We start from the raw sequence: 23,076 nt of genomic DNA on the forward strand, positions 1-23,076 counted from the left end.
GGACAACCGCCCACCCCAACTGCCATGCCTCTAGAATCGCCCTAGCCAAAAACATCCTCCGCCAATCTCTTGTCCATTTTCCCTTTACACCTCACGCAATTTCACCCTCTTGTCTCTACCTGTACTAATCCATGTCACATCACGTCCGTGCTGCATTCATATATCGCTTGACCAAATAAAGAACTTATTGCTGCAAATTCTTTCCTTCTTCTAGCTGTTTTGTATAGACACGTGTTACCCTATCGACAGCTACCTGCTACGCCTAGAGAATCTGACATCATGTCTTGGGCCTCTCTCAGCTGCGCAATACACTTGCAAGACGCCAGGTCACTTTGCATTCCGTCAAAAGAAATTTCTCTTTGCCGAGCTGTGACACTTTCTCGATGGCGCTTCCAGAAGCCAATAGTGGCGGCCACTTCCTTTTACGCCCGTAGAGTAACTCTGCCGACGGGCGGCAGGGTAGCCCTGCAAATCCATGTGTGTGCTTGAGACAACCTCTTCCGTGTCTCTGGTGCATACAACGTGGTTGCTTCTGGAAGAATTTGACTTCTCTATTCTTCTAGCCGCTATGGACGGCTTGCACAATCCGAGACTGAAGCTCATGTCACGAACGGTGTTCTGCAGGCTGATTTGCTGTCGGTCATCAACCGCGAGCTTGATCATAGACTTCTGATCACAATTCTAGTCTCCACAAGCCGTTATGGCTAATATCACCGAATCGCTGGCTTCTCTCTTCTTCAAAAAGGTAGATGTTTGGTGAATGGCCTCGTGTTCGATGTAACCTCGTCGTCAATAGGTTGCATGTTACCAACCATTGGAAATTTCGGCAAGTAGCTGACTAGTACTGCATTGACGCAGTTTTGGGCCAACGTCCCGGATTATCCACTCAACATCTAAAAGCTTCTTGGTCATGTCATTGTGCATTGGTCAATTCCAATCAGTTGCTACCTTCAACGTTGTATCTCAAGGTCTCACAAAGATCTCTCGACAATCACCTCCGCCTCCGTCTTCTTGTCATCAGACCTGATCGCGACACCATCCAAAACCTGCGGCTCAACCACCTGCACCACGCCGAGCTTGGCAGCTTCGTGAGGCGTGAAGGTCTGATACACGTCCACCTCATCATACTTACCCATTCCTGGGCATGGGAAGACGAGATTGAGCAAATAAAAGACCGAACCGCTCACGAAGAAACCAACCAGGAATGCTATGTAGTACAGTTGGACTAAAGCTCGAGGAGGGTTCGACACTCCTCCTACAGTGACGACGAGTCCACCAATCGTGGGCGCCCATCCACAAATCCATGCTGGTATAGCACGCCAGTTTATGCCTCTGGTGTACCAGTATGAAGTATCTTTAACCCTGTACAGATGGCTAAGCTGGACCCGTCCTTTGCGCAGAAGGTAGAAGTCAACTACCATGATTCCCATGATCGGTGACAAGAAGACAGAAAAAGAGCTTAGTACGCTGACGAAAGTAGCTGCTTTGTTGACAAGCTGCCATGGTTGGCAGATCCAGATAGCCACGAAGGTCAGGATGGAACCCCTTCGAATATCGAGATAGCGAGGGAAAAGGCCTGCGAGGTCGATGCCTCCTGCGACTGCATTGCCACAAACGTTTTCGAACATGCCAGTCAGAGCAAAACCAGCAGCAAGAAAGAAGACACCTGCTCTGGCTTTCGAAGAACCCTCTCCGCTGTCCATCATGCGCATAAGGAGGTCTGGAGGATTCCAATAAATCTCGCCATAGATTTTCTGGCACGCGGCCGTCACCACAAGTCCGATCAAACTGACAAGGACGCCAGTAATCCATGCAGAGAGAACAGTACCTATCACATAGTTCTTGGGCGACCGAGCATATCTGGAGAAGTCCGAGCCATTGGTTATACCAGCAGCGATGCCACCGATGATCTGATTGATGCCCTTCATCTCAAGCCAGTGAAGAGTCCAGGACGATGTCTCGGGAATGTTCTGTCCCGTTGTCCAGAGTGGGCCCACGCCTTTCGCCACGGACAATGACCAGATCATCATACAGAGCATGCCAACACCACAGTATATGGACGTGACCAAGAAAGGCACACGAAATTTCTCAGGCCGGACAAACAAGAATGGAACCGAGAAGATCCAGAAAAGAACGAAGCCTACAAATTGATAGGTCGTGGTAGGCATGGATGACGGAAGTGTGTTGTGCATCTTGGCAAAGGACGGCCAGATTGCTGTAATGCAGACAGCCACCAATCTGCCTCCATTCCAGCCTACTGTTGTGTCAACTAGCGTCTGTTTTGCAGTCGAAGCGGCTTACTCACATTGTATAGCACACCAGATGAAGTTCAAAAGGACTCTTTGCAGCAAGGGGATATAGCTTCCGTGAAGACCCCAAGTGAACCGGTTCTGCACCGTGAACCCGATGTGCCAGCGAAGTCCACACCAGGCAATGAGGGTCGAGAAGATGGTGACTAGCAGCTTTCCGACCACAATCACCATCATACTCTGACCAGCCGAGAGACCATAAGCTGATCTTCAAATAAGCGAGTTTGAATCTCAACAGCTTGATAGTTCTTACACAAGAAAGTATTTGGAGTCTGCCAATTCGAGATATTCAGAGAATTGAGCGTCCAATACCCAAAGTAGTGAAACCATCCCCAAGTTCGCCTTGATGGTGGTAGAGGAATGAGGTCACGGTTTGACCATGAGTCAACCCGCTCGTGCTCATCCTCATCGCCATGGAGCTGGATCTTTTCCTTCAGCACCCGAAATCGCACTTCTCCCATTGTAGGTTGTTGAGGATTGTGAGACAGCAAAGGAAGTGTTGCATGTTGCAGGTATGCCACGAGATATACAAATGTAAGTTATGCCAGCATTCTAATCATTGCATGTACTGTAGTATCTTGCCGCATCAATAAGTTCAGTCGAGATAGGCCAACTCGCATGTGATATCAGTTCACGAGTCTGCCCGAAAGGCCTATCACCAAAGGATGTGGGGTCAGTGGTAGATCAGATAACGCACCTGGGGCCAAAGGGAAAGTGCGACTGCCTTCGAGATCCAAAAACACTCAAAACAACGAACTGATAATGACAGCTGCGACTGGTTACCCTCCGTTCTCCAAAAGGGAGTGTTGGCCGCTCGCTGCTGCCAAGCTAAGATAGCCGCCATCGCCCAATCTCTCAAGCAGTCATCTGTGACCTGTGTCACCCAGCGCAACCATCAACTTCTAAGTTTCTACTGATAAGTGCATCGAAATTGTATTGATCAAGCAGACCAAAATCTCAGGATGCACAAGGTTCTCCGAATTGGTGTTGATGTCGGCGGGTATGTCACACGAACGCAACACCTTGATTTCGGCTAAGCAACCACTTCTCAGTACCAACACCGATGGAGTCATTCTAGATCCTACCAAAGCATCAGAGCCTGGCAAGGGCGTTGTCGCATGGTAAAGTGCAATACCAATTCACAGTGCCTAAATTCTTTTGAGCTTATGTTCGCCGAAGGCACAAAGCACCTACGACCACAAATCCAAGCTTAGGAATCAGCAATGCCCTGACTTCTATGTTTGCGCAAGCCAAGATCAACCCGTCGGATGTCGCCTCTGTGACAATTGGAACTACAGTATGTCAAATCCGTGTCTTGGACGAATAGCTGCTAATAAGAACTCAGCACTTTGTCAACGCAGTGGTAGAAAGGGATGCTGCGAGACTTGCTCGAGTCGCAGTGATTCGTCTTTGTGGACCTTTCGGCAAACATGCCTTACCTTGTATAGATTGGCCAGCCGATATGGAAGATCTGATTCTAGGACACTATGCCTTAGTCAAGGGAGGTCTTGAAGGTAGGCCATTTTCCGCAATGACTAGACTGCTCATCTGACAAATATCAGTGGATGGCAACTTGATTGGCGAAATCAGTCCCAAGGAGATCAGAGAACAATGCAACATCATCAGACAGAAAGGCATCACAAGCATTGTGGTCATCGGAGTCTTCAGTCCGATTGATTCAACCCATCGTCAAGAAGAGAGAGCCGCGCAGATCATCAACGAAGTGTTACCTGGATGCAATGTCGTACTCTCGAAGGAGGTTGCAAATCTTGGATTTTTGGAGCGTGAGAATGCTGCAATCTTGAACGCTTCGATCCTACCTTTCGCGAAGAAGACGATCCGCTCTTTTCAGGAGCCCATCAAACGACTGGGTCTGACCTGCCCCGTATTTCTCAGTCAGAACGATGGAACAATCTTGAGTGGCGAGATGGCCTCCCGATTACCCATCAGAACTTTCTCCAGTGGACCCACGAACAGTATGAGAGGTGCTGCTTATCTGGCTCAAGGCCAAGATAAAGAAGCCATGATGGTGGTCGATATCGGTGAGCACCATACACAGATTTGTGTTTAAAGATGCTCACAAGAATATAGGCGGAACCACTACTGACGTTGGCTTACTACTTGCGAATGGCTTTCCCAGGCAAGCAGCAGCATACTCGGAGTTTGCTGGCGTTCGCATGAACTTTTCGTGTCCGGATGTTAGAAGCATCGGTCTTGGAGGCGGATCGATCGTGCGAGAGCATGATGGAGAAATTACAGTCGGCCCTGACAGCGTGGGTTCCAAAATTCAAACGGAGGCTCTTGTGTTCAATGGCACTGTTGCTACGACCACTGACTACACTGTCGCAGGAGACGAGAGTATCAACATTGGCGATCGCAGCAAGGTGCAACACTTGTCGCCGAATGGTATCTCTTCATTCAAAGCCAAAGTAAAGACAATGCTAGAAAAGGTTATCGACACCATGAAGACATCACCAGAAGATCTGCCTGTGTTGTTGGTGGGTGGCGGAGCCGTTATAGCACCTGATGAGTTGCTCGGCGCAAGTTGTGTCATCAAACCAGAATACTCTGGAGTAGCCAATGCGATCGGTGCCGCGATTGCAAGAGTCAGCGCTGTAATTGACACAGTCAAGTCCACTGACACAAAAAGTATTGCCGATCTAGTGGAACAGATCTCGAAAGAAGCCATACAGAAAGCTGTCGAGTCCGGAGCAGCACGAGACTCCGTCAAGATTGTCGAGGTTGAAACACTACCGTTACCAGTAAGTTTTGTCCGAGGCTGAGTGAGATCAAGGATTGACAAGATGATGCAGTATATTTCAAACAAGAGCAGATTCATCATCAGGTCAGCGGGAGAGTTTGATTACAACCGCGCTGATGAGATGAAAGCAGCCACAGAAGAACAACTCGCAGATGAAAATGACATGGACGCCTACGAGAAGAATGGCAACAAAAAGCAAAACCACACCAATGGGACCAAGAACCATGCTACGCCTAAACCTGTTGACATAGTGACGTACAGACCCAAAGTCATAGACCGCGTCTGGTATGTCTCCGAAACGGACCTTGACTGGATGTCGATTGGTTGCTACATCCTGGGTACTGGCGGCGGCGGTAGCCCTTATTCCCACATGCTTCGTATGCGAGATATATTACGGGATGGAGGAACCATTAGAGTGATCAATCCTCACGACCTAAAAGACGACGACCAAGTCGGCTGTGGTGGAGGATCTGGCTCGCCTACAGTGGGCATTGAGAAACTTCCTGGCGATGAGTGAGTTCACAAGCTGTTCAACACTGACAGGCACGACTGACCGTAGACAGGATGATGGATGCTCAACGAAGTCTATATGAGATGTGCGACAGAAAAGCCACTGCAATGATTGCCCTTGAAATTGGTGGTGGCAATGGACTGCAAGGCATGATTTTGGGAGCAAGCTCCAATATGAATCTACCCACCGTCGGTGAGTTGATTTCGAAATGTCACCAGGTTGTCTTGACTGACACAGCAGTACAGATGGCGATTGGATGGGCAGAGCATATCCAACGAAATGGCAAACAACACCCGTTGTCTTTAACGAACGCCCTTGCGTCTTCTGCCCAATTACCGCAGCAGATGGTAATGGTAACTTGCTGTACATGCCGACTGCCGTATCTGATTTAGCCGTGGAGCGCATCATCAGGGCTGCTCTCTCACAAATGGGCAAGCTCTATCTAGTCTCAAATCCATACTCTGAGCTCATGTTGACAATCTGCAGGCTCGCATGTTGGTTGCGCAGAAGGTCCAGTCACAGGAGCCGAAGCCAAACGCTGGGCTGTAGAACACACGATCTCGCTAGCCTGGCGTATTGGACGAGCAGTTGCAGCAGCCCGCCAAAATAGCCGTATCGACACAGTAGCCGAAAGCATCATCGATGAAGTCGGTGGTCCGGAAGCTGCAAAGGTAATCTTCAAGGGAAAAATTATTGGCGTAGACCGAACATTGCGCAATGGTCACGTCTACGGCGAAGTTATCATCGAGGCCAGTGAGACCTCATCCTCGCCACAGGTAGCTGGCTTTGAAGGCCGCATCAAGATCCCATTCAAGAATGAGAACATCGCTGCATTCAAGATCAAGGATGATGGTACCGAAGAAGTGCTAGCTGTGGTACCGGATTTGATATCTGTGATCGATGCACAATCCGGCGAAGCTATTGGTACGCCTGAGTATCGTTATGGCCTGTTGGTCACTGTCATTGGTATTACTGCTAGCGACAAGTGGACCTCAACTCCTCGAGGCATCGAGATTGGAGGACCTGCGGCATTCGGACTGACAGATATCGAGTACAAGCCCCTTGGGAAGTTTGTCAAGCCTGTCAGTGTTATTGACGAGTACTCGAATTGATGGAAATTGGGAGAATTGCCATCTTTCCGAGTACATCAGAAAAACTGAAAGACAAGCATCTCTCAGACCGGTGAATTGGCCGATGGATCAGGGTAGAGGTCTAGAGACACGAATTCCATCCGAAAAAGCGGCAGACCGCAAAGAACTCGAACAGCAAAGGAAGATAGCCGACAGCCTGTCCAACCGGATCAATGACAGAAAATACCTGGTCACGGAGGACTCTCTGGTCAAAGAATTGCAGGCCGAAATAGTGCGAGAAAGAGAATCTCACACCCACGCAGTACTTCGTCAAGACCTTTCTCATCGAGACACGAGGGCCGAGAGAGATGTTCTTATGAATCGGAATCGACAGCTCGAGCGAATGTGTAGTCAGTATAGGCAAGCTCTGGAGGACTTGCGGCAGCAATACGATCACAAGATACATATGTTCCGCCACCAAATTCTCGCAGCTTACGTGGAGATGGACAGAGAACTGGAACAAAAACTTTCTAACAAGCGGCTGCGGTGTTATGATGCTCTGAATAGGCATCTTGAGCAGATGTTAGACAACAAGAATACCTGAGGCAACAATGACAGATCGAATCATCTTTGGCCTTCAGATCGCTGAAGCAACTTGACTCATGAACGCGGAGACAGTGAAAGTGGTACGGGAAGTAGTCATTTGTTGAGGCAGGAAATGGAAAATGTGGTATTGAGCATGACAAGTAGAAACAAGGATCGGGATTATACAACAAATGCATCTTACAGCTTGTAAGAGCCACCAGCAGAGGGTGCTTTGCCATCCTTGATAGCAGCACCCGAAACATCTGTAATCTGTCCCTTGTTGCCGATAACTTTGACACCACCCTTCTTGAGGTCGCTGATGATGCCCTTCCTTTCCTTTGTCTTCTTGCTCTCCTTCTTGGAAGGATCGATGTTGGCCAATGACTTCTTCTCGCGCTCCTTGTCGCGTCTGCGGCGACGCTTGCGCTCTTCTCTGCTCATCTCCTCGCGGTTGACGACCAGGCCGCCACGAGTGGCAATCTCGGCCTCTGCCTTCTCGGCTGCCTCGCCAGCCTTGTAGATCTCCTGTGGTGCGAGTTGAGAAGCAGCGGCGGCTTCCGCGCCAGCAGTAGGGCGGGCATCTTCGAGACGAACGACAGGTGCATCGACACGGATGTCGAGTTGTGTAGCAGGGCCCTTGGGCTTGAAGTGCCAGGAGCTGAGACTGTCGAGTTTGTTGCTGATGTCGCGCCAGAGGGCATCGATCTCTCTTTGTTCCTTCTGAGTCTTCTCGTCCTTTGCGTCAACATAGTTAGGGTCCGTTGCCTTGAGGTGCTCCTCCTCGTACATCTCGGCGAGAGACTTCTTGCTCTTGCTGTCGTCGAGCTCGAAGTCGAGACGCCCGCGTCTACTTGAGCTACCAGTGGCTAGATCATCAGGACGGCGGCGGATGATGTCTTGGAAGTCCTCTGCCAGAATGCGACGCTTGATGAGCTCTTCCAAACTTTCACTGATCTCTGCTGTGATGACTGGTACGGGCTTGCCAACGCGTTCGAATTCGAGGTCTTCTTCGAGCAAAGAGTTAACAGGACGATCAGCGGCACGGGCTTCACCAGACAAAGTCCAATCTCTCTTTGCGACGTTCGCAGCTTCCAGACGACGAATTTCTTCGGTAAGAGCAGCTTGACGACGCTCGTGTGCTGAGCGGCGAGAGCGAGGGTCCGCTGGGTCGAGGTTTTCCTCATCCTCTTCGTCGTCTGTTACATCATCGAACAGGTCGCGGTGAACCTTCTCCATGGTGCGCTCCATCTCCTCGTCATCTTCTGCAGGCTCGTCGGCACCGCTCGGAGAGGCTTGTTTGGCAGGGAAGTTGTGGGGGTTCGGACGTCCCTTCTTGTTCTTGCGTGCCTTTTTAGCTGGTGGAGCGAAGAAGTCGGCGTATTTGATTTCGTTCGTGTTCGAGAGCGAGCCCATGCCGTCCATCTCACCTTCCTCAACTTCTTCCTCGTTGTCACTGAAACCCTCGGGAGCGTTCAGATCGACGTTGCCAAATGTCGGACCATCCTCATCGTCTGATTCGTCATCGTCGTCGTCTTGTGCTGCTTTTGAGATTGTGGCGCTGGCTGCCAGAGGGTTGGCACCCCAGTCGATGCCCTCCTCGTCATCGTCGTCGAAGTCATTGTCTCCACGAGCGTCTGCTTGCTCGAGGAACTCTGATTGTTTGTTGAAGTCGTCGATGGAGAAGAAGCCGTCGTTCAGGCCGTGCGGGTCGGGGATGTATTCGGCCGCTTCCTCACTTTCTGCCTCAGACTCGCCTTCACTGCCCATTTCAACATCCTCGCCGGCCTCAATATCTGACTCTTCGTAGTCGTCAACCTCGCCGTCAACATCCATCTCCTCGTCATCATCCTCTTCTTCGCCATCGATGTCCTCGCCCTCGACTTCGTAGTCGACTCCCTCCTCACCAATATCACTCTCATCCTCTCCTGACAAGACCTCGCCATCCTGACCCTCACTCTCATCCTCAGAGTCATCGATAGCGTACTTCTCGGCGAGCTCGTCGAAATTGCGCTGGGCCTCTTTCCTAGCAGCATCGATAATGCGCCTCGCTTGTTCCCAGACTTGCTCGACAGCAAATCCCTCGACATGGACTTTTTTCAAACGCAGAATCTCCTCATCCTCGTCGTTCTGCCCGCGCTTCCTCTTCTTGCGAGCTTCTTGCAAGCGCTGCTGCTGTGTCTCGGCGATGGATTGGGCGATGGGGTCAAGCGTTTGCTTGAGGAAATCGAGGGACGATGTATGTAATTTTGTTGGCGGCTGTAAGAAGGCATACGGCTCTGCAGTGAGCGATTTGACAAGAGTTGCTGCCATGCTTGGCTGTCGAGTTTATGAGTCTGGCTTGGTCAGAGACATTTTTCCTGCGGCTTCATCTTTTGCGGCGACCCTTTGCCAAGCCCCGCTCTTATCGCGGCTGCACCCTCAACTTAGACAAAGAAACATATTTGAAAAAGGATTTTCACAACACATCAATGGTTGCGTGGCCCAATGGCAAGGCGCTTGACTACGAATCAAGAGATTCCAGGTTCGACCCCTGGCGTGATCATTTCGTTTTGCTCGGTCTACTATGTAGACTCTTTTTGTCTTTTGGTTTGCATGTCGTCGACCACAAAGCCTGACATTACACTCCCTCTGCCAGGCTTACAGTTTCGAATCATGTTGCTTCAACCTCTCCATGACACCTAGCATAGCATGGCTTCCATTAGCGAAATCTGTTTTTTACCTCTACTACTGCGCCCATCACAACGGTCATTCACGAAAACCGATTGTGGTCAGCCAGCGTCTCAGCTGATCACAAGAGGATGATTTTCTTTGTCTATCTACGTTTTTCACAATGTTGATCTTCATTGTCAGATCTCTTCTCAAGTCCGCATCAAGTCCAAAGAGTCACGATTCGCCGAATGCAGACAAAGGCGGTTGACTCGTTTTCTTGATCAGCTCGTGCTGGCAAATTTTTTCTTCCTGACCCAGCAGTAGACATTCGACAGATTGAAACAACATGGCGAAAATCGTGAGCTCCAGCCAGATAGCTGCGATACACAGAGACAGTTCCAATCTCGAGAGGATTCAGAAGCCGCCGAATGCACCACCAGACACACAATGGATCGGTGGATACAAAGTTGGTGTCGGAGGCAATGGCGTTGCGACTATGTGGGTGTTGATAGACAAGTCCACCCATAGAGCCATCCATCACGTTGTCATCAAAGACTCCTTCGAAAGAGCGTCCGAGTCGACCAAAGAGACAGGCCTCTACAAAGGGATCTACCGACAACTCAAGGACAAGGGCATGGATTTTGGTGCAGATCCTACTCACAACATCGGCCATGCAGCTCCCGAGCATCGATTTCTCAAGGAGGCATATCTGCAAGGCTTGATGACAGTTCCCGAATCAAGCGAGGAAATATACTGTAACCCGCTCTGGGGTTATGCACGAAGGCTATTAGGCAATCCTTACTCATCGGCGCATAATCACTGGCGTTTGTACATGCCTCTTCACGATTATGGGGATCTAGACAACCTCATCAAGTCTCATTACTTTGCGAAGAAGGCCATACCAGAACCATTCATCTGGCATACTTTTATTTGCTTGATGAAGGCTGCTGTTCAATTGGAAGAACGGGCTCGGTCGCGTCCGAACAATACGGACTCGGATGTAATCGTCGTGTTCGACATGAAACCAGGAAACATTCTTCTCGCCCCACCTGACACCACGAAATCATTTCCTATTTACCCTCGACCTCACCTCGCGGATCTTGGAGGCGGAAACCTCACCAATAAAGACGATTTTGAGAACAAGATCCATTCACAGCATTTCGCTTACACTCCTGGCTATATGGCTCCGGAGATGGTAAAGCCTAGTGCCGGTAGCCAAGCACTGCTGCCAAACAGTGTGTTACGCGGTACATGCACCAATGTCTGGCAGATTGGAAGAGTACTCGAGCAGATGATGAAGTTGCGCGGTGGTTTCCCAAACATAGACTATCAACCTGGGCGGAAGGAAGTAGACATGATTCCACAAATAATCGGATGGCAAGGCGAGCTTCCTGGTCAAAACTACTCTATGAATCTCAGGAGGATGGTCAATAGGTGCTTGCAATTTGCCCCTCACAAACGGCCGTCGCCTCAAAACTTCTTGAGCTACATTGACAATCCCGGACACCCGCTTTTCCAAGGCATGGATACGTTTGGCAGCGATGCATGGTTCCAAGACCAACAGCAGAAGCGTACTGCAGCAGGTCCAAAACCGAAGCCTAAGGATCTCCACGAAGATATCACTGCGCGAGCTGCTGAAGAGGAAAAACACAGGCGATTCACAAAAGCCAGACCATATTTACGCGCCTGGGGCCCATCACGAGCAGCCGAATTTCTTTTCCTTGATGTGTTCCCACCTGAGGAGCTTGAAGTCATGTATACGGACGAAGCAAATTGGTGGGCCACGGATCCTCAGGATCTCACTGATGCGAAGGGCAAGCCTGTTTATCCGCTGCCGAAGGCTACGGAGGAGATTGACTTTGATATCCAGTTGGATGACGAGTCGTCGAGTGATCACATCATGTAATTCTTCGCTTTTGCGTTTTTCAGGCATCGTGTAGGGCCGGGTTGTCATCGAGTCAATGCGTAGATACAAATGCTTTCAATCAAGTTTTTCTCTTGCTCTTTCTTGTTGGGACGGACTGACAGATGCAGCTGTGATCATGAAGAACGCCTTCCTTCAATGTGTTCATCTTTGAGTTACAGAAGCTATGTGACAATGTGTAGCTGAGTTTTACAGCGCCGGCAACAACGATCAGCAATAAGCGGTTTTTGATGCTTGTCCAAAGCGGCTGGACAGGAATGCTTCGCATGCGTTGAGCAAGAGCGGTTTTTGGAAACAGGCAGAAAGAGCGAAGTTCGCCATCGAAATGAGTCGCAGCTTCCTAGGCTAACTACTTTATCGAGGACCACTCTGCTGTTTCACAGCTTGTGTCGGGCGTGATCAACTCTCAGTCTGCTCTTGCTATTTCTCTCGATTCATACCTCAATCTATCAAGTGTTGCAGATCTTGATGGTATCGTTCCAAGTCTTTCACTTTCTTATCCACAAATTCCTGAATGTATCTTTCGCTGGGTACGCCCACTTCTAACAATCCTCTTTTGCTAAGGACTTTTTCGGGGTTCAGCCATAAGACCTCCTCGTCAAAGGCAAAGGCCTCTGAAAGAAGTTGCACGAACCAAAACGTCCCATCTTCGAAAGACTTGCGCATCAAGCTCGACATGCGGTGGTCTTTTGAAAGCTCAGGGAATGTTTCGCTGGGCCTTTTCTCTTCCTCCTCCTCTAGGCACTCTAGGAACATCTCTAGTTTCTTTGCATAGTCTTGTTCGTCGCTTTCAGTCCACAAGGTTGGCCGCAACAACATCAGCCACGAGGGAGGGCAGAATAAGAATTGGTATGGAGCAGTATATGCCCATTCCCAGTCGATGACGCCAGTGAACTTGAGAGTCGTCTCGTCCATCAACACGTTGCCGAAGCGAAAATCATCACAGAATAGTTTGAATGGAGCGGTATTGTAATCTGCAGAGACGAAATATGGCACCAGTTCCCTCAAGCGGCAGCGCAAAATGAACTTGCGTCGAGCATCGACACCATCATCGATGGAGTTTCTCTGTTCGTATAGGTGGATTGTGTTCTGTTGAACGAGGTTTTGCATGTATTCTGTGGTGGTCTCGAAGGCAGGTAGATTGTGATCTGACGGCGTGAGCAGAGTAAGAGCAGACGTGATGACAAAGAGCCTTACTGTCTGTGACAACATTACCGCCTGCTTGAATGTCGTTTACCCTCAGGGTCATTGGTCTTGACTTGACGGACCAGGAAGACGTTTCTGCACTCTGGTCCGCACACAGCGCGCCAATCTTGTCGAAGTCGTGTTTCGCAAGCTCTACAAGAATGCTAGCCATCTGGCTGTAGATTGTACGAAGTTGTTGCTCCTCGATGTCATCTCGTAATACAGGACCCCAGCTTGGCCGTGGAAGTTTCTCAAGGAATGCTGTGACTGGTTTGCCTTCCACCCATTCCGTTACTAGAAACGGACCTATGGCAGGATCATGATTTTCTGCAGCGGTACCAAAAGCGATGACCGCCGGAACAGGTATCGTGGTGTTCTCCTTGACGAATTTCATAATGGCCACTTCCCGACAAATCTTCTCATATGGATGCATGACACGACCTGGAATGGGAAATCGGACTGCCCATGCTGTTCCATCCTCGAATAGAACCTTGTGAACAGAGTTGAATGACCCATTGCGTTTCAGCTGCCATGTGCATGTCTGATCACTGCGATAGCTTGATGCCAATCTTTCGACACCAGTGTTGTCGTAGTGTTCGAGGAATTGCTTCGCCCACTCGTGGGTAGCCAGTCTGTGAAGTCTGTTGCTGATGTTGTCTTCATCCATGACACAGAGTCCAGAGGTGGGGCCTGATTTGAAGACGAGCTCTCCTTCCAAGTTTTTGTGCTCAACACAATCGAGGAAAGAGAATCACTGACAGGCGCCCAAGATGTTTTGGCTAGGTCTAAGTGCCAAGGCATTCGTTCGGCGCCTATTTACGCGCCTCGCATGGAACATTATTTAGGCGCTTCAATGCACTGGAATGTTGATGGCGGGGCGAAGACCACGGGCACGCATGATTTTGTTCATCAGCCGCTATAGATAGAACTTAAAGTATGATATATGACTCCCCAACGCCACGCTTCGTTGTCATTATCCGTTCCCTTCTCACACATGTCTAGACTCATTCGTCCAGAATACTTCGAGTATTATCGCAAGGATCCAGCTCTACATCGGCGAGCTAAAAGGATTATTCCAGCTCGGCAAGTGGTGGACCAAGACTAAGGTCCGTGAGTGGAGATCCAATGCCTAGATCCCGTGGTCTAAAGGGCATGCGGAACACAGGTGCTGACGATGGCTTACACAGCTCTTCGAAGGCTTCACGATCTACCCACTGAATCAGTCATTTGCGAAAATCATTCACATCGTAATAGTACCTTCTTGGTCATAGAACTCGCAATCTATTGCTTTGATACGATGCTTGATTTTAGTCTGTGGGCCTTCGCTAGATGTCGAGTCGTATGAGAGGACAGAGTCGATGCTACCGTATGTTGATCTACGTGGCAAGCTATCTCGTCGATTGAATGTCAATCTGACTTTCTTCTTGCCTTCCTTCTTGATCTCCTCAAAGTCGTTCACTGAGAAATTGAATCAGTAAAGCCCCAAACCATATGAAATGATCTGCTTACATGACCACTCAACGAAGCCAGGATTCGTAGTCACTGATTTTGATGGCATCTTGTGAGCATAGTACAGAAATGATCTTTGCCTCTCGGCATCTTCCAAAACACGTAGTGTCTCAGACGCGCAGTAGTCTTCGCCAGCACGAGTAGCTATCCGGACAACGTCGAAAGTCGCGACTACACTCTTCCCAATCAATTTCTCCTGTACATACAGCAAATCTGCACAACTCGTCAGTTATTCATAACACATCTAACCACTGTTGGTTCAAATGATACCTTCAACCTCATCGAAGCGGTATACCGGGCGGGTGTTGTATATCGTGCTTCTATGTGTCTTTTCATCCTTGACGATAACCTGATGCGATCCCTTGAATTGTAGCCTAGCCTCATTCATGCTTGATTTGTGTACACGGCTGTTATCGATCCATGGAATGAAAGTATTGTTACGATTTGTGCCACCAGACGGGACATGATACAGGGTGAACTTGTGATCTCTAGTCTTGCTTCGAAGCTTCTCCACTGTGCCACTTGGAGAGACGAGGATCTCCAACAGGGCGTCGAATGTTCGCTTGTTCTCGAGGACACTATTCTCTGTCAGAAAGGTCAGCTGGAGTCGAGCTATAAACTCACATAGAAACCGGCCACGTAGCTGAGGCCAAATGCGTGGAGTCTTCAATGTAGGACGATCCGAGATCAATGGATGAAAATCTTCTTTGGCTGCTAGCAGAAGTAAAGATAGTACCAGGTGTCGAAAATGCTTCGGTGCTAGGAGTCCACACTGGTTCTGGAAGAGGACTGCCTATTATAGATGGAGATATGTCTCGAGGCTGTCCAGTCAGATATTGCTGTGGTACTTCAGAAGCCCCTGGACTTGTTGGCGGAGATTGGCTCATTGACGCAATAACCGCAGGCTGCGCAGAACGATTCGTTTGAATCGGCTCGGGCGAGATATCATGCAGCATGTGCCATTTGAGCCATTGACCGAAGACGTCCCAGTCGTCGGCTCGAGCTTCAAGACTGGCACTCGCTGAATGTCTTTGAACACGGCTTTGTGTGCGAGGGAGACCAAGCGCGGTATCTGCAACGGTGCGAGCACTGTCCAGAAGCTGCAGAACAGGTACAATTCGCTCAATTGTGATAGAACCTTGGCTGTTCAGAGCCTGTGACCTGGGCACTGGGCGCACTCCTCTAGAGTCTCTCATGATCAAATACCCCATCTTTTGCGAGAATTGGTGTAGGAGCCGCAGCATATCTTCTGGCGACTTACTTCGATCCAGATCTCCAATGACCTGAAGGAGAGGATCCGGCTGATTGAAACTAGTATGAGATAATGTCATGAGGTAGTCCAAATCGACATCAGATGTACTTGTGAAGGATGTTGGAGCGATTCTTTTCAGGACGAAGTTGACTTTGTCACTCAGAGATCTAGATCATGTCAGCCAAATCCCGACAGGGTGCGAGGAATGCCGTACTTGACCGCACGCATGATGTCGTTCGACTGCCTCTCGATACCTTGGGTGTTCTTAAGTGTGGTCGTTGTTGCGTGCAGAGTTGCGATGGCAACAACCCGATCGAGCTGACCATGAAGCTTCTCTGCCTCCTCGCGATAGATCGGCCATGTTGCCGTCTGATAGCTACGCTCAAGCTGTTCCAGGAAGTCTCTAAGCCTATTGCTGGTTCGTGGTGATGTTGTGATCAAAGGACGTGTCACTTTCGCGGTAAGAGCGCGATGCTTGTCGACGAATTTGATAGTGTCTCCGAGCGTCTCATCGAAACCTGTAAGAGATGCGAGATCGGGACTGACATCAGCAAGCCTTTCTAAACAAGTGATCACTTGGCGGTATTCTCGTTTGAAGCGATCATACTCGTTAGCGGCATTGAGACTGCCGTCGGCAAAGCTTTCGTAGACCTTCCAACTATACTGTGCGAGCAAGATAACATCACCGATAGACCAGCCAAAGCTCATGATGCAAAAGCTGTATATGTTTGCAATGGCGAGCGACAGACATTTTGGCTGACTGCAGCTGCTGGACTGGACTTTGTTGAAAAGGCCCGCCAGCGCGTGTCAATCTGGTCGCATATTATCAAGTGATGACAAGACTGGCAGGCAGCCGTCTCTTCGACGCAGACAGATGGCAAGTCACGGAGGATTACTATGTAGCTGCATGAGCAATATAGCAGCGAGCGAATGGAAAGTGCAACTTGCGAAACGTGGTCGGAGATGCAACTCATGGACCCTGCCAAGCCCGCTGCTTTTGACAGCCTCCCCTCGCTCCCCTTGCTCTTTCCTTCTAGCCTCTTTCTCTATGCATCAATTGAATGGTGATATGAGTCGCAGCTTGCATGAAAGCATTTTGTCAGATGATACCCATAAATCGCTTTATCAGCAAGCTAGGTAACAAGCAATGGGATGCTATCCTTGGCCCGTAGCTGTGCGCATAACTCGATGGCATGGTGGTTTTGGACCAAAGGATTTTGCATCTGCTCAAGCAATCCGAGTGATAGGAGCTGAAGCCGACGCCCAATGGGCGCAGCAGGCACCAAGGCAGACACCACCATGTACATCTGCGCGTCGCGGCTTCCACGAGACGTTCTTGCGCCTCGCTGAGAGAAGATATATTCGTGGATCAGCGGTGCATGTTGTGATTTCCATCTCAATTACATTCAACAACACTATCTTCCGTGACCCTCATCCTCGATTGTGAAGTCATCTAGTCCGCCATGGCGGGTCTGACTTGGATCAGATTGCACCTCAATCCGTGGTCCAATGTGTCAAAATTCGAAGATGTCTCGGTAACATGATCCGTCTTCATAATGCGACCCTGCAGGCACTGATGAAGCGCTAGGCCGCGGACAGACGCCAATATATCCTCGATTCCCTTGAACATTCAAGACGAAGGGAATGGTTGTGGGTTGTCGTTGTGGCTGGGGTTGGCTTCTTGACAGACGCCTACAATGTAGGATGACTTGTCTGAGATCCCAGCTCTTCCTCTCACTTCTTACAGATCTTCGCCATCAACCTTGTCATGCCTTTGATAGGGCATATCTACTATCCAAGCTCGGAGCGGGTTTACTCTCCAACCTCGACACCTGTGCGCGGTGTGGTGCCCAAAGAATATGCAGTTGCTATAAATATTGCAACTTTAGGAGGAAGCATACTAGGCCAGTTAGGCTTCGGGCTTGTTGGAGACTGGTTGGGTAAGGCGACCACTCAGATGTAACGTCGGTCTGGCTGATAGAACCCAGGTCGAAGAAAGGCTTATGGCCTTGAGCTGATGATCACAGTTGCTGCTGCCCTGGGATCGGCCATGGCCTCGAACGGCATCAACGGATCCATGTCACTGATTGGGTGGCTCATATTCTGGCGCCTGATTATGGGCATTGGCATCGGAGCTGACTACCCACTGAGTGCCGTCCTGTGCTCTGAGTAAGTACCCACCTATACCTGGCTCTTATGAACACGAACTTATGCTCTCAGGATGGCGCCGACCAGGCTTCGCGGCAGAATGTTGACCGCTGTCTTCATGTGTCAGCCACTCGGTCAGCTTCTTGCTACATTGGTCCCTTTGATCGCCGTATACGCCGCTCGTAATTCGATACCCCACGACTCACAAGTGTGTGAAGGAGAATGCCTGAAGACCCTGGATGTCATATGGCGTCTGGTTCTTGGGCTTGGAGCGGTACCTGCCGCTGCTTCCCTCTGGTTCCGTCTAACTATTATCGAGAGGTGCGACATATGAGAACTCATATACAGCTTGCATACGTGCTAATGAAGTCAAAACCAGTCCAAGATATACCGTTGACATCGTAAGAGACGACCATCAAGCAGCCGTCGATGTCAACCGTTACTTCTATTCGGGTGACCACTTCTCGACTCGAAGCCGTGTTTCCTTCCAGCAAGATCACGAAGATGAGATAAATTCAGAAGAAGTCAATAATCCGATTTTTCCTCTTTCGGTTATGGATACCGAAGAAGTGCACCAACCGCCTCAAGCCTCTTGGATAGATGTTAAAGACTATTTTTGGCACCAGGGGAACTACCGCACATTGGTCGCGACATCACTGACATGGCTATCACTCGATCTTGCGTTCTACGGACTTGGCATGGTATGCCTGCCATCTCAAAATCACGCATCTACTGACTCGATCACAGAATGATTATACCACTCTTGAGATAATATGGGCAAACAACGATGGCAGCCCTCCAGAAACATCGTTATATCAATCTTTACTAGGAAACGCCTGGCAGAGCTTGCTAATCGTATCGCTTGGAGCCATACTCGGAAACCTTATCACATTCGTGTCGATCAATCGCCTAGGACGGAGAGTCATTCAAATCAATGGCTTCTTCTGGTTATTCGTCCTATTTCTTGTGATTGGTACAAGCTACCGTACGTTGATGAAAACCTACAGATCACCTGTGATTGTCGTACTGTACATCCTAACACAGATTTTCTTCAACTTTGGTGAGATTGTGTCAGATCTCGTAGGTGTAGTCAAGAAGGCTGATAATAGGAACAGGACCAAATACTACTACGTACATCATTCCAGCTGAAGTGTTTCCCACTCGCTACCGAGCGACGGCTCACGGCATCAGTGCCGCTTTCGGCAAGCTAGGAGCTGTGTTATCTCAATGCATCCTCGGGTGGCTCCACGGCAGTATACATACTGACAAGACATATCTACTTGTGTAAGTGTCTGTCTAACGAACTTCATTCCGCCTAGACTTATTCTTGTATCCATAGCTTCTCGGCGTTCATGCTCATTGGGCTTGTCTTAACGGTATACTGGATTCCTCGCTCACGCGACAAGAACGGACAAACTTTGACATTGGAAGAACTTGCACTCGGTCGTGCTGCCAAGTCGAAGTAGAGGAAGAACTTCACGGAGGTCTGATGTTCCTAAATTGACACTTGAACAATGGTCACCTGTATGATGCTCTCTAGATACTGCATAATCCTTGCCTAACTACTCTCGTTGACACCTTAACTCCTTCCCTGTGTGTTCTTCGAAGCCGAATCTCAACTTCAAGTCCCGAACCAGCCACTGCTCAGATTCTAGCAGCACCGAGAATATATTGACCGAATGACTGCTTGAGCGAGCATACAGTGCCATTCCAGGTCAAACCAGTGCATCCAGATGTACTATCGCAAAGCGTAGCACAACCTCCGAAGCTGTTGATACTCGAGGATGCGCTGATCGTGTTGACCGAAGTATCGTAAGTGCAGAGAATGGTGTATTGAAGACCGCCAGCATCAGTGTAAACCGTGCCATTGGATGCAGGGCAAGAAGGCGCGGCGATTGGTGTAGAGGAAGGAGCGACTACTGTTGACGAGGTGCTGGAACTAGAAACCACTGAGGAGCTGGAAGTCGATTCAACGGAACTCGACGCTACAGACGAGCTGGAGCTCGATACGCTTGAAGAGGAGGTTCCAGCAGAACTTGAGGGAATCGTTGATGTGCTAAAGGAAGTCATGGACGGTGTTGTGCTGGAGCTGGAAGCGCTCGAGCTACCTGAGACCGACATTGAGACGGTGCTTGTGCTGGCGGTGGTAGTCGCACTTGAACTGGTTGCCACTGAGCTCGAGGTAGTGGTGATAGGACGAATATATCCAGCGATTCTTGTGCTTAGCAGATTGGCTGTACTGGCAAAAGATTGAGGACTGTCAGTCTTGATCAAACACTGACCTACTCCGTTACCAAGAGCAGCACCTTGGTTGTAACTGAATCCAGTACACCCATTGTAGCTATCGCAAGCTTGGAAACAAGCGGTCCAGTTGGCCACGTTCGTGACTGTTGAAACTGTTCCTCCAGCCGAACCTCCACCACACATGTATAGATAAGGCTTGCCATTGGTGTCTGTCACCGCGTAGATGTTGGTGTTGATCGCAGTGCAAGTGGGTGAATAGCTTGTCGTCGTATATCCGTCAGCACCGACAGAAGGCAACACACTCGATGATGACGATGATGAAGCGACGGAAGTGCTGCTGATCGAAGAAAGGGAAGTCGTCGACGTAGTCGATGAGGACGACGATGATGATCGCGATGATGATGAGGACGAGGAGAAGGATGATGAGGATGATGAGAATGATGAGGATGGTACGGAAGAGGCAAGGGAGGAGAGTGCCGAGGATGATGTGGAAGAGGCAGATGAGGAAGATGCCGATGAGGACGAAGCAACTCCTATGTATCTGGCGCCCAATATACCACCGTTGGTCACCGCTGCACCGAGCATCTTCTTGAGATAGCAAGCTGAGCCGGACAACGATACATCAACACATCCGCTTGTAGTTGCGCAAGCCGCGATACAGCCTTCGAAGTTCTTGACGGATGTGCTAGCCATATCACCACCTGAATGGTCGATGCCACATTCGATCACGAACTGAGCTCCATTGGCTGCGTAGGTGTATACCTGGTTGTTGGAAGCAGGGCAGGATAGAGCTGACGTGGTTGGAGCAGCAGAGAATGAGACAGACGAGCTAGATGTTGATGATGTGCTCGAGGCAGAGGATGAGACACTATTGCCAGGCGATCCACCTGATACCCTGACTGCAGATATGGTGTTGCTACCAGAAGCTGGATAAGAACCCATGCTCTTTTTCAACCAACATGTGCCTGGAACTAAAGTTAGTATTGGGGTTCACTAGAAGTGCATACTAATGAATACCTGAGCCGACACCGTTTGTGCCTCCAACATATGTGAAGCCTACGCAACCATTCGAGATCGCAGCATCACAAGCATTCATACAGTCAAGGTATGATGCGGAGGCTTGAGTATTGGCGTACGATCCCACACTGTTGTCTGCTGAACAGGTGACAAGATAAATGTTGCTGTTCGAGTCGGTCACTGACTGGCCGTTGGCAGATGGACACAGACTTGATGACGGGATGCTAGAAGTTGGTGTAGCTGTCGAGGGTGTGCTAGTGGACGTAGAAGTGGGTGCAGTAGTGGCAGTCGTACTCGTTGTGGCGTTAACGAAGTTGTACGGTGTACTGTCCAGCGTCCATTTGTTCCAGAAGGAAAGCAGCAGAGGTGTTGCGTCGAACGGCGACCCCGCTGCGAGAGAAGGCCAAGTGTGTGCAAGGCCATGCACATAGTAATGAGCACTCAATTGCGGGAAACTGTCGTTTCCATAGTCATAGCGGACCACATTGTTGTTGTAGAGTGACACTGACGTGTTTGTAGATCCCAAATTGTTGCGCACCGCCCAGCTTGTCATGAAAAGCGGGACAGATGGCAAACAGCGACCACGACGGCCTCCTCCTGTGTATGGAATTGTAGGGTCAGAATCACCATGGGTCGTAAAGATCGGCACAGGATAACGACCAGGGTTGCACACGATTTGCACCGTGGCATCGTTACAGTTTGCATCTGTTGTACCCTGGTAGTATGCGCCCGAAGCACCAGCGAATCCTGCGAAAGCGCGGGAGGCTTGTGGATCACAAGCTAGGACATTTGCAGCGAATCCGCCACCGTTGGACTTTCCCGCAGCATACACTCTCGATGAGTCGATGCAGAAAGTGCTCGACAGATTGGCAAGAAGTTCCATCGTGAAACCAATATCATCGTACCCGACGGCGGCTGGATCACCTTGCCATTGCAAGTTGATACCTTGAGGGTAAACAATGAGGTAGTTGGGGTTCATAGTCTCATTTGACATTCCCGAGATACTTTCTTGGTCCTGAGGAGTTTCGGTCCTGCCATGGTAGGAGAAGGCAATGGGGGCTGGTGTATTGATGTTGTAGGAGGAAGGGATATGGAGTAGATAGCTGCGAACAACTCCGCCCGAAGTTGTGAAATTCAGGCTGTTGGTTTGACTAGCGCCTCCTTGAGTGAGTTGAGATGACAGAGGATTTCCACAACCTGAGGTCGCGGCGGACTGCGCCAAGGCAGAGAAGACCGCAGAAAGAAGGATGGAAGTCTTCATGATGAATGTTGGCCGTTGGCTGCTTGACACAATCATTGCTGGACGACATCAAAGGTTTTATATCCAGGTCTTTCACCCTTACAATCCTTCTCAACAGCATAGCTCTCCTCAAATAACTATTTGGGACGCCACTGCTGAAGTGTGATTGCCAAAAATGGAATGAAAACTCCATATTAGTTGCTGCTGAACGAAAGCTGCATGTAGGAGACTGAAAAGAATGGAATGCTAGAAGCACGAACGTTTTACCCATACATGTTGTCCGGAGCAGCCGATGATGGCCAAGATGGAAAGAGCGGCCGAGATTTTGAGATACCGTGCGCCATCGCTATCCGATCGAGCAGTATCTCGAACACTTTTCAAAGATGTTGGACAACACTGAGAGGCGGTTCTCATACTTCAATGTAACTTAGGAAGATCTTCTTGCGTTGTCGAGGTGGCCAAGCCAAAACGTTGCGTATGGCATGAGGATTGGCAGGGATAGCTCGAGCAGGAGAGTACGAACAACCACCTCCTTCCGCTACGCCAAGCATACTCGACCTTGTGCATACACGCCCAATTAACCGTTGGGAAATCGCAGAGGACAGCCAAAAATGGTCATCTACACAATAATCAAGGTTGGACCTGAATGTTGATGGACGGCGAACGCGAGCA

The 23,076-nt window shown here is 49.6% G+C and overlaps 8 protein-coding genes across 8 annotated transcripts; 3 read left to right on the forward strand and 5 right to left on the reverse strand.

Moving 5' to 3' along the window:
• Positions 1-971: 971 nt before the first annotated feature.
• Positions 972-2,770, reverse strand: M437DRAFT_77733 (uncharacterized protein; the record flags this gene model as incomplete). The annotated part of the gene is made up of 3 exons (XM_041026866.1): positions 972-2,254; positions 2,306-2,512; positions 2,563-2,770. 3 exons carry the CDS (start codon positions 2,768-2,770, stop codon positions 972-974), a joined length of 1,698 nt encoding a protein of 565 aa, XP_040876989.1.
• A 501-nt stretch (positions 2,771-3,271) lies between these two features.
• M437DRAFT_77734 (DUF917-domain-containing protein) lies at positions 3,272-6,693 on the forward strand (the record flags this gene model as incomplete). Its single annotated transcript, XM_041026867.1, has 10 exons — positions 3,272-3,309; positions 3,362-3,430; positions 3,489-3,606; positions 3,655-3,823; positions 3,872-4,351; positions 4,401-5,071; positions 5,123-5,583; positions 5,634-5,773; positions 5,827-6,012; positions 6,068-6,693. The coding sequence occupies 10 exons, from the start codon at positions 3,272-3,274 to the stop codon at positions 6,691-6,693; spliced, it is 2,958 nt and encodes a 985-aa protein (XP_040876990.1).
• A 741-nt stretch (positions 6,694-7,434) lies between these two features.
• Positions 7,435-9,546, reverse strand: M437DRAFT_68587 (Mpp10 protein; the record flags this gene model as incomplete). The annotated part of the gene is made up of 1 exon (XM_041025137.1): positions 7,435-9,546. The coding sequence occupies one exon, from the start codon at positions 9,544-9,546 to the stop codon at positions 7,435-7,437; it is 2,112 nt and encodes a 703-aa protein (XP_040876991.1).
• A 685-nt stretch (positions 9,547-10,231) lies between these two features.
• M437DRAFT_87153 (kinase-like protein) lies at positions 10,232-11,791 on the forward strand (the record flags this gene model as incomplete). Its single annotated transcript, XM_041028591.1, has 1 exon — positions 10,232-11,791. One exon carries the CDS (start codon positions 10,232-10,234, stop codon positions 11,789-11,791), a length of 1,560 nt encoding a protein of 519 aa, XP_040876992.1.
• A 459-nt stretch (positions 11,792-12,250) lies between these two features.
• Positions 12,251-13,661, reverse strand: M437DRAFT_68589 (uncharacterized protein; the record flags this gene model as incomplete). Its single annotated transcript, XM_041025138.1, has 2 exons — positions 12,251-12,957; positions 13,007-13,661. 2 exons carry the CDS (start codon positions 13,659-13,661, stop codon positions 12,251-12,253), a joined length of 1,362 nt encoding a protein of 453 aa, XP_040876993.1.
• Positions 13,662-14,465: 804 nt separating this feature from the next.
• Positions 14,466-16,463, reverse strand: M437DRAFT_55496 (uncharacterized protein; the record flags this gene model as incomplete). The annotated part of the gene is made up of 4 exons (XM_041022887.1): positions 14,466-14,716; positions 14,774-15,081; positions 15,128-15,922; positions 15,970-16,463. The coding sequence occupies 4 exons, from the start codon at positions 16,461-16,463 to the stop codon at positions 14,466-14,468; spliced, it is 1,848 nt and encodes a 615-aa protein (XP_040876994.1).
• A 755-nt stretch (positions 16,464-17,218) lies between these two features.
• On the forward strand, positions 17,219-19,369 carry M437DRAFT_55401 (MFS general substrate transporter; the record flags this gene model as incomplete). Its single annotated transcript, XM_041022867.1, has 9 exons — positions 17,219-17,290; positions 17,344-17,454; positions 17,503-17,695; positions 17,744-17,924; positions 17,976-18,224; positions 18,283-18,604; positions 18,651-18,963; positions 19,019-19,185; positions 19,223-19,369. The coding sequence occupies 9 exons, from the start codon at positions 17,219-17,221 to the stop codon at positions 19,367-19,369; spliced, it is 1,755 nt and encodes a 584-aa protein (XP_040876995.1).
• A 1,784-nt stretch (positions 19,370-21,153) lies between these two features.
• M437DRAFT_77740 (alpha/beta-hydrolase) lies at positions 21,154-22,425 on the reverse strand (the record flags this gene model as incomplete). Its single annotated transcript, XM_041026868.1, has 2 exons — positions 21,154-21,388; positions 21,428-22,425. 2 exons carry the CDS (start codon positions 22,423-22,425, stop codon positions 21,154-21,156), a joined length of 1,233 nt encoding a protein of 410 aa, XP_040876996.1.
• Between the last annotated feature and the right edge of the window lie 651 nt (positions 22,426-23,076).

The sequence above is a fragment of the Aureobasidium melanogenum genome (assembly GCF_000721775.1).
Source record: "Aureobasidium melanogenum CBS 110374 unplaced genomic scaffold scaffold_22, whole genome shotgun sequence".
Classification (NCBI taxonomy): domain Eukaryota; kingdom Fungi; phylum Ascomycota; class Dothideomycetes; order Dothideales; family Saccotheciaceae; genus Aureobasidium; species Aureobasidium melanogenum.